This window comes from Columba livia, unplaced genomic scaffold, assembly GCF_036013475.1.
Source record: "Columba livia isolate bColLiv1 breed racing homer unplaced genomic scaffold, bColLiv1.pat.W.v2 Scaffold_156, whole genome shotgun sequence".
Taxonomy (NCBI): Eukaryota; Metazoa; Chordata; class Aves; order Columbiformes; family Columbidae; genus Columba; species Columba livia.
Window position 1 is genome coordinate 74356 of NW_027043052.1, and position 12672 is coordinate 87027.

The 12672-nt window shown below is 52.4% G+C and overlaps 1 protein-coding gene across 1 annotated transcript; it reads right to left on the minus strand.

Moving 5' to 3' along the window:
- Positions 1–1297: 1297 nt before the first annotated feature.
- LOC135577875 (olfactory receptor 14J1-like) lies at positions 1298–1831 on the minus strand (the record flags this gene model as incomplete). The annotated part of the gene is made up of 1 exon (XM_065047984.1): positions 1298–1831. A coding segment is annotated over one exon (534 nt), but the record flags the coding sequence as incomplete, so codon positions are not given.
- Between the last annotated feature and the right edge of the window lie 10841 nt (positions 1832–12672).

Consider the following 12672-nt stretch of genomic DNA (forward strand, 5'->3'; position numbering starts at 1 on the left):
GTGGACTCTTAAAACACATTGACATAATCAGGATCAGACACTTTCCCATTTACACACTAAGGCAGGAGTCACAGTGTCTCTCTGGCCTCCTGTTCCTATTCCCAAAGGTTGGGAGGCACCTCAGCCCCATGGTGTGTCACCGTGTTCTGCACTCATCATTGATGTCCCTCATCATTAAGAATGGACATTGGTTAAAGGAAGCACATCCCAGTGCCGCTTTCTGGTGGTTTCCTATGGGATATTAGTCCCAACATGATGTGACCTCAAGGAACTGTCTGTCTCACAGGCCTTCATGGAACCCCAAGGAACAGCTGATGGTGTTTGTTCTGACTCACGTTCATCTTACCTCACATAAATGATGTACATGCTCACATATCATCCGTACAATGTGAACATGAACCTCTGACCTACTCATTCAGTGTGATTCCATGGAGGGACAAAGATGTCTGAGTTGGTGTGAGAGGCCAGTGCTGGAAATGACGGCTGTGAGGGGCCAGTCCATGGTGATTGACCTGGGGCTCCTTCTGTGGGGTGTCCAGTGCACAGGGGCACAGCCCAGCCCCTGCTCTGCTGGTCCTGCAGGTCTCTGGCAGGAGCCTGGCTGTGAGAGGACACTGCTGTGTGCCAGCCCTGCACACACACAATATTCAACTGTAAACTGTTGGTTGCATCTGTGGCCACTTTTGTGGGAATGTTCTTGAGATAAACTTTGTAAGAAGACATAAACCTCTGGACCTGCCTGAGGAGATCACCTTTGTATCTGGAAAGGCTGTTGTGAGGCCAGCTCTGTCACAGCAGTGCCCATTGCCTGTCCCTGCCTGCGCCCACAGCACTGACACACAGCAGGACGGTGACCAAGCTGCCAGAGCACTCAGGCCTTGCACCAACACCAGGGATGAGAAGGAGAGTGTGGGAGTGGAACCAGAAAAGCTCTGGAAGAACAAGTGCTGCTGCTCCCTCGCGGATGCTGCCATGCCAGAGCTGTTTTCCCCTCCACCCACGCACAGGAACTGTCCCTGAACATGCAAAAAGGCCTTGCAGGAAGGATATAGTGAAAAACAAGTCACTACAGGAATCTTTATTTTGTTTAGAGACAAGAAGTTTACTGTTCCTCATTTAAACAGGCAGTGGCTCTAAAAGAAAAGCAGACAGTGGATTAGAAAGGGGCTGAAAACATCATTGCAATAAGAAAACAACAAATAACAACAGAAAATCCAGATGACAGGTTGAGCCTGTAATTAGCTACATTAAAACTCCTGTGTAGAAGCAGATGGGCAGTTTATTGCTTCAGAAAACACTAAGATATGAGTTTCCTCAGGGTATCCTTGATCTCCTGGTTCCTCATACTGTAGATGAGGGGGTTCACTGCTGGAGGCACCACTGAGTACAGAACAGACACCACCAGGTCCAGGGATGGGGAAGAAATGGAGGGGGGCTTCAGGTAGGCAAACATGACAGTGCTGAGGAACAGGGAGAGCACGGCCAGGTGAGGGAGGCAGGTGGAAAAGGCTTTGTGCCGACCCTGCTCAGAGGGGATCCTCAGCACAGCCCTCAAGATCTGCACATAGGACACCACAATGAACACAAAACAAATAAAAGCTAAACAGGCACTGACCACAAGAAGCCCAAGTTCCCTGAGGTAGGAGTGTGAGCAGGAGAGCTTGAGGATCTGGGGGATTTCACAGAAGAACTGGCCCAGGGCATTGCCCTTGCACAGGGGCAGTGAAAATGTATTGGCCGTGTGCAGCAGAGCATTGAGAAACCCAGTGGCCCAGGCAGCTGCTGCCATGTGGACACAAGCTCTGCTGCCCAGGAGGGTCCCGTAGTGCAGGGGTTTGCAGATGGCAACGTAGCGGTCATAGGACATGATGGTGAGGAGACAATACTCTGCTGTGATCAAGAAGACAAACAAAAAGAGCTGTGTCGCACATCCCAAGTATGAGATGGCCCTGGAATCCCAGAGGGAATTGGCCATGGACTTGGGGAGAATGGTGGAGATGGCGCCCAGGTCGAGGAGGGCGAGGTTGAGCAGGAAGAAGTACATGGGGGTGTGGAGGTGCTGGTCCCAGGCTATGGTGGTGATGATGAGGCCGTTGCCCAGGAGGGCAGCCAGGTAGATGCCCAGGAAGAGCCAGAAGTGCAAGAGCTGCAGCTCCCGTGTGTCTGTGAACGGCAGGAGGAGGAACTGGGTGATGGAGCTGCTGTTGGACATTTGCTGCCTGTGGGCATGAGGACCTATGCGAGGAGGAAAAGATAGTGACAAGTTAGGGGAGGTTTCTCTGGGGAAAATATGTTGTTTATCATGGAAAACGCCCTCCTCGACAGAGGGATGTTTCAGCTCATTCTCTCTTTCTACCAAGTGAGAAAAAACAGTTTATCACAGTTTAAAATGCAGCTTGGGCATCTGGTTTCCATGAACACACCTCTGGGGCAAAACCCCCTGAGTTGGTGTCAGAACAAAAACTGACCCACACTCACACCCCAACCCCGGAGAGCAAGAGCAGCAGGAACAGGTGGAGAAACAGGGAAGGACACTGCAGTGCTACCAGAAAATAAAGCAAGGACAGAAAGGCAGACGGGCATGCTGTGGAACCTTCTCCTGACCCGGCTGTGCTGCTGCCACTCACATAATGACACTGGAGAGCAAGTACTTTTAGCACCTTATTTGTGTACCCCGTTCCAGGAACCCTTCACCTGGAGGTCCAGCTGCTGAGGTGGAGACTCGTGACCTGGACCCCATGGCTTTGGGGCAGAGGGTCTGCTGGGGAGGAGAGGAGACCAGGGGTTGCACTGGGAAATGTGTCTGCACTGCAGGGGATTGCAGGGGGGTTCCTAAATCCCGTCCCTGGCATATCTGGTAGGAGCTCCTTCTCCCTGCCCATGTCTGTGCTGCCTGCAGCTGTGTGTCTGTCCCTGGTCTGCTCCCTGTCAGTGTCACAGACCCCGTCCCACCCGCTGTGTGCTCAGCTCTGTCCTGCTCACACCTCCTGGCACTGCCCAGGGGCAGCTCTGTGTGTGCAGGGGCTCAGGAGCAGCTCAGACCAGTCCTAACGAGAACTGGGGTCTCAGTGTCTGCTCCAAAGAGAGAAATAAATCCCCATCTCCCACTGCACACCCAGACGAGCAAGAGTGGAAAACTGAAAGCACAGACTCCTTTCCTTGCAGCTGTTGCTGTCTCGATGTCCTTGTTCAGAAGGACCCTCTGCCATGTCTGTGGGGGGATCTGGAGCTCTGAGCAGCCCTGACCCACACAGCCCCCTTCAACCCCACAAGCTCCCTGCCTGCCCTGCCGGGGGTCGCTCCTTCCACCCACAGCTGCTGCCATGGGATCTCCCGGGCAGGCTGAGCGCTGACCCTGGCAGGCGGCAGAGTCCCTGCCCGGCACAGCCCTGGGGTGCAGGGACCCTGCTCTGCAGGACAGCCCTGGGCACCCCTGGGTGCTCACCCGGCTTCACAGCTGTTCAACATGGCCTTACAAGAGCCCCGTCCTTACAGACCCCACAAGCTGTGCCTGTGCCAGTTTCAGGAGATGCCTCCAGGAGCTACAGCTGCACTGCCCTGCACCCAGAGACTTACCACGGCGAGGGCTGCAAAGGTTTCTCCTCCAGTGAGCTCTCAGTCATCCTCCCAGTCCTGACCACCTTTAATCTCTCTCTGCCTTGCTCGTCTCCTGAGATCCCCAGGCAGAGCCCTCAGCCCTGCTGCGTGTGCAGAGGAGCTGCTCCTGGGCAGAGCTGTCTCTCTGCAGCGCTGCCGCTGCCATGAGCTCCCTGTGTCCCAGGAGCCCAGCCCAGCTCAGCAGCACAGGAGCAGCACAAGGCACTTTAATGACCCCTCTGGTGGGTTTGGTGCTGAGTCCATGGACCTCAGACCCTGAGGGGAAGCTGAAGAAACTTCTCAGAAAGTCAAAGTCAGATGCAAACTCCAAAGTTTCCTGTAATATTAATGGGTCCCCCTGAGGGACACAACTGAAGAACTGACCCCAGAGTTTGGTTAGAGCAGAAAACTAGAGGCAGTGATGACAGGTCAGAAAAGCAAAGTAAAGGTCTCTCTGATGCTGCCTAAACCTGGATGTGTTTCATTAACCAAAGAACTAAGCCCTGACCCCCAGCCCTGGGGAGTCAGATCCTGTCCCTCCCACGTTGCCCAGGGCCCTTCCTGGGACAGTGTGATGTGGGGCTGTGCAAGGCCAAGGGCAGGACTATGGTCCCACACCTCCCAGGTTCCTGGCTGGGGACAAGGAGGGTTTGGAGCTCATTGACAACATTTCCTGACACGGGTGACTGAGGAGTCAGTGGGGTGAGGTGCCCTGTGGGACTTCACACTTACAAACCAGAAAGAGTTGGTCAGGATGGAACAGTCAGGGATGGGAAAGTGGAGCTGAGGCTCCTGGGAGATGAGAACAAGGCCAAGAGCAGGATTTCAGGAGAGCAAGCTTTGGCCTGCTGAGGGACCTGCTTGGGTCCTATGGGATATGACCTTGGTGTCTGCAGAGCTTTTCTCTCACATCTCCTCCCTCCTCTCTCCCACCTGCTGTTGTGCAGCGTTTTTTACCCTTTCTCAAATACAATATCCCAGAGGTGCTGCCAGCATCACTGAGTGGCTCAGATTTGGCAAGGAGTGGGTCCATCTTGGAGCAGCTGAAATCGGCTCTGACTGACATTGGTCAAACTCCTGTTGTCTTCTCAGAGAGGTGACAACTGTAGCACAGCCACACTCACCTCCTGTTCCAAGACTTTGTCATGTAAGCCCAGTACAGGGTGACAACATGTTGGATGTTACAACTACTTGACCATGGAGAAGAAATGGATCTTCTGTCGGCAACTCGAGCAACTCACCAGTCAATGAGTACGTTCCTATGGGGAACTGTAATTGCCCTGACATTCACTGGCCAGGCAAAGCTGCAGCTGCCAACAGTCCAAAGGATTTTGGGCCAACTGCACAACATGGCTGCCTGGTGGGCCAACAAGGGTGATGTTCCCCTGAATCTGGACCTGGGAAACAAGGAAACCCTGGTGAGGGATGTGAACATCAGTGTCCACCTTGGCTGTCATGGCCAGGACACAGTGGGGTCCCAGGCACCAGAGGGGAGGGAGGAAGGCCAGCAGCAGAGCACAGGCTGGTGGGCTCCAGAGGAGAAGACTTGGACATACTGGGGGATGGTGGGCAAAGTGGTGACATGGAAGTAGGTCTGAAGGGTGAAGGAGCTTAGGAAATCTGATCAGCCTTACAGAACAGCCTGCTCCAAGCACAAGAATGATCTCTTCAAATACTCTTGAAAAGAACCATTTATCTCTTGAGACTGTTTGCCTGAACTGTTGGAGCTCCGGGGCACAAAGGCAGCACAGAGGAGGTGGGGGCAGGTGAAGCTGCAGAGGAGGAATTTAGAAACCTTGTCCATGAATGCAGAGAATATGCCAAAGCTGCCCTGGACTTGATACCTGTACCTGAAGGGCAGCAAGATGAGCTGACGGAGCTTCACTTGCAGTAGAAGAATAGACAGGGTGATCATGGGCCTGCTGCTGAACTTCATAAGAGTAGAATCAGATGGGACTGAGGTTCTTCATGGCTTCTTTGCCTCCATCTTCACCAGCAAGGTCTCCTGGACTTTGTTCCTGAAGGCAGGAGTCTGGAGAACACCCAGCAGTGGATGGGGCTCAAGTCAGGGGTGACCTGAGCAAACTCAGACACCGTTACAGAACAGGAGATGGGTCACTTGACCAGCTCCTGAACACGAGTATCGCTGTGCTGTGGCACCTGAGATTGCCAGGAACACCCACCTCTTGGTCCAGAGGAGTGTGACTCCTCTTGAGGTGTCCTGGCCTGTCTCCTCACTCACGTGGTGATTTAGTCACCCACTTTTCTGACATATTCAGTCTTTATCAGGAGATGCAAAACATTAATATGAACTGGAGGCTGCTGATACCACCTGTTCTGGAAAGGTTCTGGAAGGCCAAGCACGGATGGAAACAGAATAAATTTGGCTTTATTGCTATTTATTATGGAAATGCTCTCTGTTTGGCTACTCCTGAAATCTCTCTAATCATCCACACCAGACTTGAAGCCTTTAGGAAAATGATGCACAGAACCTTGGTTTGTAAGAGCATTTTGGATGTTAGTGAGCCCTCTGCTGCCATGATCCTGAACTGCAGCTACTGAAGCTGAACAAACCTCCAATGAAGTGAAAGGCAGAAGAAAACCCCAAGTTTCTGAGGGTGTTTGGACCCCATGAAGGGCCATCACTGACACAGCTGTGAAGGAAACAACCAGTGCAGGTCCCTGTCCCTGGAGGCTGCTGAAGGAAAGACTTGGAGACACTGGTTCCAGGTGGTGAGGGCCATGTGGAGGTGGCTCTGATGCCATGTCAGCCCTTGATGCTTGTTCATCAACAGAATGGCTGAGCCCTGACCCCTGGGACCTGGTAGATTTGTCTCCAATGTTTTTCAAGGCTTTTCCTGTGGTCAGTGTGAGTGTTTTGTGTTTTGGGGTGGGTTTTATGTCAAGTGCTGTTGCTTTAACTGCAAGGTTCTGGTTTTCTGTGGAGCTGGAAATGCCTGTAAGCTCCTCACAACTCGTCCAGCTTCTTTCATACACCTGGCAATGGTCACCAATCACCTCAATGTGCCTATCTCACACTTGCTTGAATCCTCCATTTGGATCCTTACCCATCACTCCAGGAGGTTCATGGATCCACCAGGCTCATGGATGATTCCTGAGGACCATCCGAGTGTGGGCAGTGTAAGAGAGGAGCAGAGCAGGGTCAGCTCATGGGCCATGACTGAGCACAGCCACCCCAGCAGCAGCCGTTCCCCATCTCCAAGCACAGCCATGCCCACAGCATGCAAATGGCACTGCCATACAGGATTAGCCCAAGAGAGGCCTTTCTTCCTTCCGTATTCCCAGGAAAATCTTCCTCCTGTTCCTCCTCCACCTGCAGACATCAACTGCTTTCCGTTTCTGGGCTCAGACATGGCTGGAAGGGTTCACTGAAGCCATCAGCCATCTCATTGCTTCTCCCTGACATGCCCTGACCCTCTCCCACACCTACAATGGCCAATCACGGCTGCTCATGAGTCCCGCTCTTCAGAAGAGGCCTCGAGCTTCTTGGTTCTTCCTGGTGCTTATTATAAACTTCCTCGCTCTCTCCAGAGTTCACGGTGAGCTTTCTTGTCCATAACAGCCCCTTTATGACCATATCTCACTAAATGGTTGTGTTTGTATGATCATTTGTGCAGAAAGGGCAGTCACAGGACAGCACCCAATATGTCAAAACTGATGCTGAATGAAATGCCGTAAAGCCCTGATGAGTTCCCCCTGTGTCTGTGTCTCTCCTGGAAGGAGTCTGTCCCGAGAAGGGGATCCAGCTCCTGCCACTCTCTGCAGAGGCACATGAGCAGTGTCCATCACCTGGGGACACAAAGGGTGATGTTTGCCAGACCAGCCTTCATCTCACCACCAAGAGCAGGGACAGCGCCCTGGGCCTCCTGGGCACAAGGACAGCCTCGGGGCCAGCAGCACCCCGAAGTCCTTCCTCCAAGGAGTGCTGGGTGCATGGGCAGTGGGTGGGGTGGGACACTGGGGGCCCGTGTCACCTCCATGTCACAATGCGACCACGGGGCAATGCTGATGTCACAATGCCCCGGGGCAGTATAAAAGGGAGCAGCGTCCCGTGTCTGCTGCCAGAGCTGGCCTGGAGGCAGCCTGAAGACATCGGAGAGGAAGTCCTTGAGGAGCCGGTGGAATCCCTTGACAGGGGCTGAAGGAGGAAGAGCTGGACGAGGCAGCTGGAGTTTCTCCGCTGCAAGGCCATCTCCCAGCAGGGCAACCTTCCAGGTTCATCTGATGGATGATCATCCTTTTCAGCTGGATAGCAGTAGCAAAATGAAGGGAATGCCTTCTTGAGGAGCACTGCAGAGCTCACCGTCCTGATGGAGTGGGGAGCTAGGGTCAGCAGCTGTAGGAAGTGGAATGCAGAGTGGTTTGAAGGGCGTGCGGTGCTCTCCCGGCCACCAGAAGGTAGATGCGTGGTTGGCACAAAGTGATGGAGCGAATGGCTAAACTGGGCAAGGTTCCAAGTGTTTGTCAGGGATTTCCTCAGCATGTAGTGCTAGTGAAAAGAGGGGGAAGGAAAAGAGGGAGAGAGAAGAAGAGGGAGAGGGAGAGAGAGAGAGGGAAGAGGTGAAGCAAGAGGAGAAGAGAGAGAAGAGAGGAGAGAGGAAGAGGAGGAAGAGGAGGAAGAGGAAGAGGAGGACGAGGAGCAGAAGGAGGAAGAGCAGGAGGAAGAGGGAGAGAGAGAGGGAGAGGGAGAAGAAGAGGAAGAAAGAAGAGGAGAGGAGAGGAGAGGAGAGGAGAGGAGAGGAGAGGAGAGGAGAGGAGAGGAGAGGAGAGGAGAGGAGAGGAGAGGAGAGGAGAGGAGAGGAGAGGAGAGGAGAGGAGAGGAGAGGAGAGGAGAGGAGAGGAGAGGAGAGGAGAGGAGAGGAGAGAAGAGAAGAGAAGAGAAGAGAAGAGAAGAGAAGAGAAGAGAAGAGAAGAGAAGAGAAGAGAAGAGAAGAGAAGAGAAGAGAAGAGAAGAGAAGAGAAGAGAAGAGAAGAGAAGAGAAGAGAAGAGAAGAGAAGAGAAGAGAAGAGAAGAGAAGAGAGAAGACATCATCATCCTATCATTCTATCCTTCTATTATTCTGTGGTCTTCTGGGAGGCATGACCAGCCTGTGGGCCGAGGAGCCAGGTCTTGCTCAAATGCTCAGGGAACAGCCGATCGCCAGTGTTGGGGTCAGGAAGGAATTTTCCCCCGGGGCAGACTGGCCCTGGTCCCCGGGGTTTTTTTGCCTTCCTCTGCAGCATTGAGCATGACCACCTGTCAGAGCTCCTCTGGGCCCTTTTGGCTCGGTTCATGCCCACTGCTCTTGCCCTCCAAGGCACCGCTCGTGCCCTGGCTTTCTCGGGTTCTTTCTCCCAGGGCAAGTTTGCAGCAGGAGCCAGCTCTCCTCCTTCTCCTTCTTCTATTAAAATTTGTAATTTTAATAAAATAAATATAAATATTAAAAAAAAATAATTCTGTTTCCAGATGTATCCTTTGTGTACGTGTCCCTGAAACTGGTTTTGGATCTAAAACCTGTCTGGCATTTCAGTCGAACAGTCACATCTTATTGGACTCCTTGTGAGCGTACAGAATAGAGCAGCACAGCACAGCACAGCACAGCATGGTTGTGCTCAGTAGCTGTGCCTGGAGCACGATGAGCTCTGAGCCAGGCCTGAGGACTCCATCCAGGAGAGCCGCTCTCTGCAGGGCAGGGCCCAGGCCCGTCCAGGAGATGGGGCAGAGACAGGCACACACACCTACAACATGGCTCAGGCAGGCACCAGAGGTCCCAGGCTGAGCTGAGACACGGCCCCTGGGCCCCTGCAGGAGATGGTCCCCAGGGAGGCCGGTCCCAGCCACTGAGGCCTTTGAGCACCCCAAGACCCTGTAGACACGGATGGCTGGCAGCTTTGGGGACTGAGTCTTGGCCCAGATGGACCTTCTCTCTGATCAGGACTTTTGTTCTCGGATTCTTTTATTTAGGTACGTGTTTTCCAAAGCAAGGATCTCAGGCATTACTAAACAAGAGAACAAGGAGAAAAAGAAATCCATGTCACACACCACACACTATCCCATGTGTGTATGAGTTTTGACGCAAATGTCCAAAATGGCAGTAGCTTCCTTACTCTTTCAGTACTCAAGAGTATCTCTTAAAGGCTTTCCATAAGTTCTGAACCTCTTCCCACCACTCAAGGTAGGCAAATAACTCCGAGAAAGGTGCAAGTCACACAGGAGGTGTGGAAGGTTTACCCTGCGGCTGAAGTGCATTTTGCATCCCCTGTACAGATGGCCAACTGTGGATCTTGGCCAGCAGCAGAGCACAGGCTGGTGGGCTCCAGAGGAGAAGACTTGGACATAATGGGGGATGGTGGGCAAAGTGGTGCCATGGAAGTAGGTCTGAAGGGTGAAGGAGCTCAGGAAATCTGATAATCCTTACAGGACAGCCTGCTCCAAGCACAAGAATGATCTCTCCAAGTACCCATGAACAGAAGCATTTATCTTGTGAGGCTGCCCCTCTGCACTGATGGAGCTGAAGGGCAAAAAGGCAGCACACAGGAGGTGGAAGCAGGGGAGCTGCAAAGGAGGAATTTAGAAACCTTGTCCATGGATGTGGGGATTATGACAAAGCTGCCCTGGACTTGATACCTGCACAGGAATGGCAGCAAGATGAGCTGACAGAGCTTCACTTGCAGTAAGAGAATAGACAGGGTGAAAGTTGTCCTGCTGCTGAACTTCATAAGAGTAGAATCAGAAAGGACTGAGGTTCTTCATGGCTTCTTTGCCTCCATCTTCACCAGCAAGGTCTCCTGGGCCTTTGTTCCTGAAGGCAGGAGTCTGGAGAACACCCAGCAGTGGATGGGGCTCAAGTCAGGGGTGACCTGAGCAAACTCAGACACCGTTACAGAACAGGAGATGGGTCACTTGACCAGCTCCTGAACACAAGTATCACTGCGCTGTGGCACCTGAGATTGCCAGGAACACCCACCTCTTGGTCCAGAGGAGTGTGATTCCTCTTGAGCTGTCCTGGCCTGTCTCCTCACTCATATGGTGATTTAGGCACCCACTTTTCTGACATATTCAATCTTTATCAGGAGATGCAACACATCGATATGAACTGGAGGCTGCTGATGCCACCTGTTCTGGAAAGAGAGGGAAGGAAGAGCAGAGAACGAAATAGAAGAAATTTGGATTTATTGCTATTTATTATGAAAATGCTCTCTGTTTGGCTATTCCTGAAATCTCTCTAATCATCCACACCAGACTTGAAGCCTTTAGGAAAATGATGCACAGAGCCTTGGCTTGTAAGAGCATTTTGGATGTTAGTGAGCCCTCTGCTGCCATGATCCTGAACTGCAGCTACTGAGAGAATGAACAAACCTCTAGTGAAGTGAAAGGCAGAAGCAAACCCCAAGTTTCTGAGGGTGTTTGGACCCCATGAAGGGCCATCACTGACACAGCTGTGAAGGAAACAACCAGTGCAGGTCCCTGTCCCTGGAGGCTGCTGAAGGAAAGACTTGGAGACGCTGGTTACAGGCGGTGAGGGCCATGTGGAGGTGGCTCTGGTGCCATGTCAGCCCTTGATGCTTGTTCATCACCAGAATGGCTGAGCCCTGACCCCTGGGACCTGGTAGATTTTTCTCCAATGTTTTTCAAGGCTTTTCCTGTGGTCAGTGTGAGTGTTTTGTGTTTTGGGGGTGGTGTTTATGTCAAGTGCTGTTGCTTTAACTGCAAGGCTCTGGTTTTCTGTGGAGTTGGAAATGCTTGTGAGCAAATCACAACTCACCCAGCTTCTTTCATACACCTGGCAATGGCCACCAGTCACCACAATGTCCCAGTCCCAAACTTGCTTGAATCCCCTGTTTGGATCCACACCCCATCACTCCAGGAGATTCATGGATCCACCAGGTTCATGGATGATTCCTGAGGTCCATCCAAGTGTGGGCAGTGTAAGAGAGGAGCAGAGCAGGGTCAGCTCATGGGCCATGACTGAGCACAGCCACCCCAGCAGCAGCCGTTCCCCATCTCCCAGGCACAGCCATGCCCACAGCATGCAAATGGCACTGCCATACATGATTAGCCCAAGAGAGGCCTTTCTTCCTTCCGTATTCCCAGGAAAATCTTCCTCCTGTTCCTCCTCCACCTGCAGACATCAACTGCTTTCCATTTCTGGGCTCAGACATGGCTGGAAGGGTTCACTGAAGCCATCAGCCATCTCATTGCTTCTCCCTGACATGCCCTGACCCTCTCCCACACCTACAATGGCCAATCACGGCTGCTCAGGCCTCCCGCTCTTCAGAAGAGGCCTTGAGCTTCTTGGTTCTTCCTGGTGCTTATTATGAACTTCCTCGCTCTCTCCAGAGTTCATGATGAGCTTTCTTGTCCATAACAGCCCCTTTATGACCATGTCTTACTAAATGGTTGTGTTTGTATGATCATTTGTGCAGAAAGGGCAGTCACAGGACAGCACCCAATATGTCAAACTGATGCCCAGTGAAATGCCGTAAAGCCCTGATGAGTTCCCCCTGTGTCTGTGTCTCTCCTGGAAGGAGTCTGTCCCGAGAAGGGGATCCAGCTCCTGCCACTCTCTGCAGAGGCACATGAGCAGTGTCCATCACCTGGGGACACAAAGGGTGACGTTTGCCAGACCACCCGTCATCTGAACCACTTAGATGTGTGCTTGTGGATGGGGTATGGAGCCTTATAGTGCAAATGCCTATTTAATTGTCGTTGCCAGAGGGGCGACCACAGATGCAGTGTACTATTTTACAGATATTTAAATATAAGCATATACGACTGACATTCCTAGATATGTTACACAAACACCTGAAGGATTATTCATGCCTTTAACATGATTATCCTCAGAAGGCCACCAGCTTTGCATCTCAGGAAATGGGATCCAGAGTCCAAGGGCAGGATGGTTTGGGCTCTGTGCTGGGATCTGGAAACTGAAACGTGCTCCCATCTCCCAGCCCCCTGCCCTCCTCAGTGAGGGTGTGAGACATTCTGCCAGCGAGGGCTGAACTCACAGCCATGACCAGTATCTTATGTCCAACTGCAGCCAATGGTGTCCTGCCAGCTCAGGTTTGGAGTTT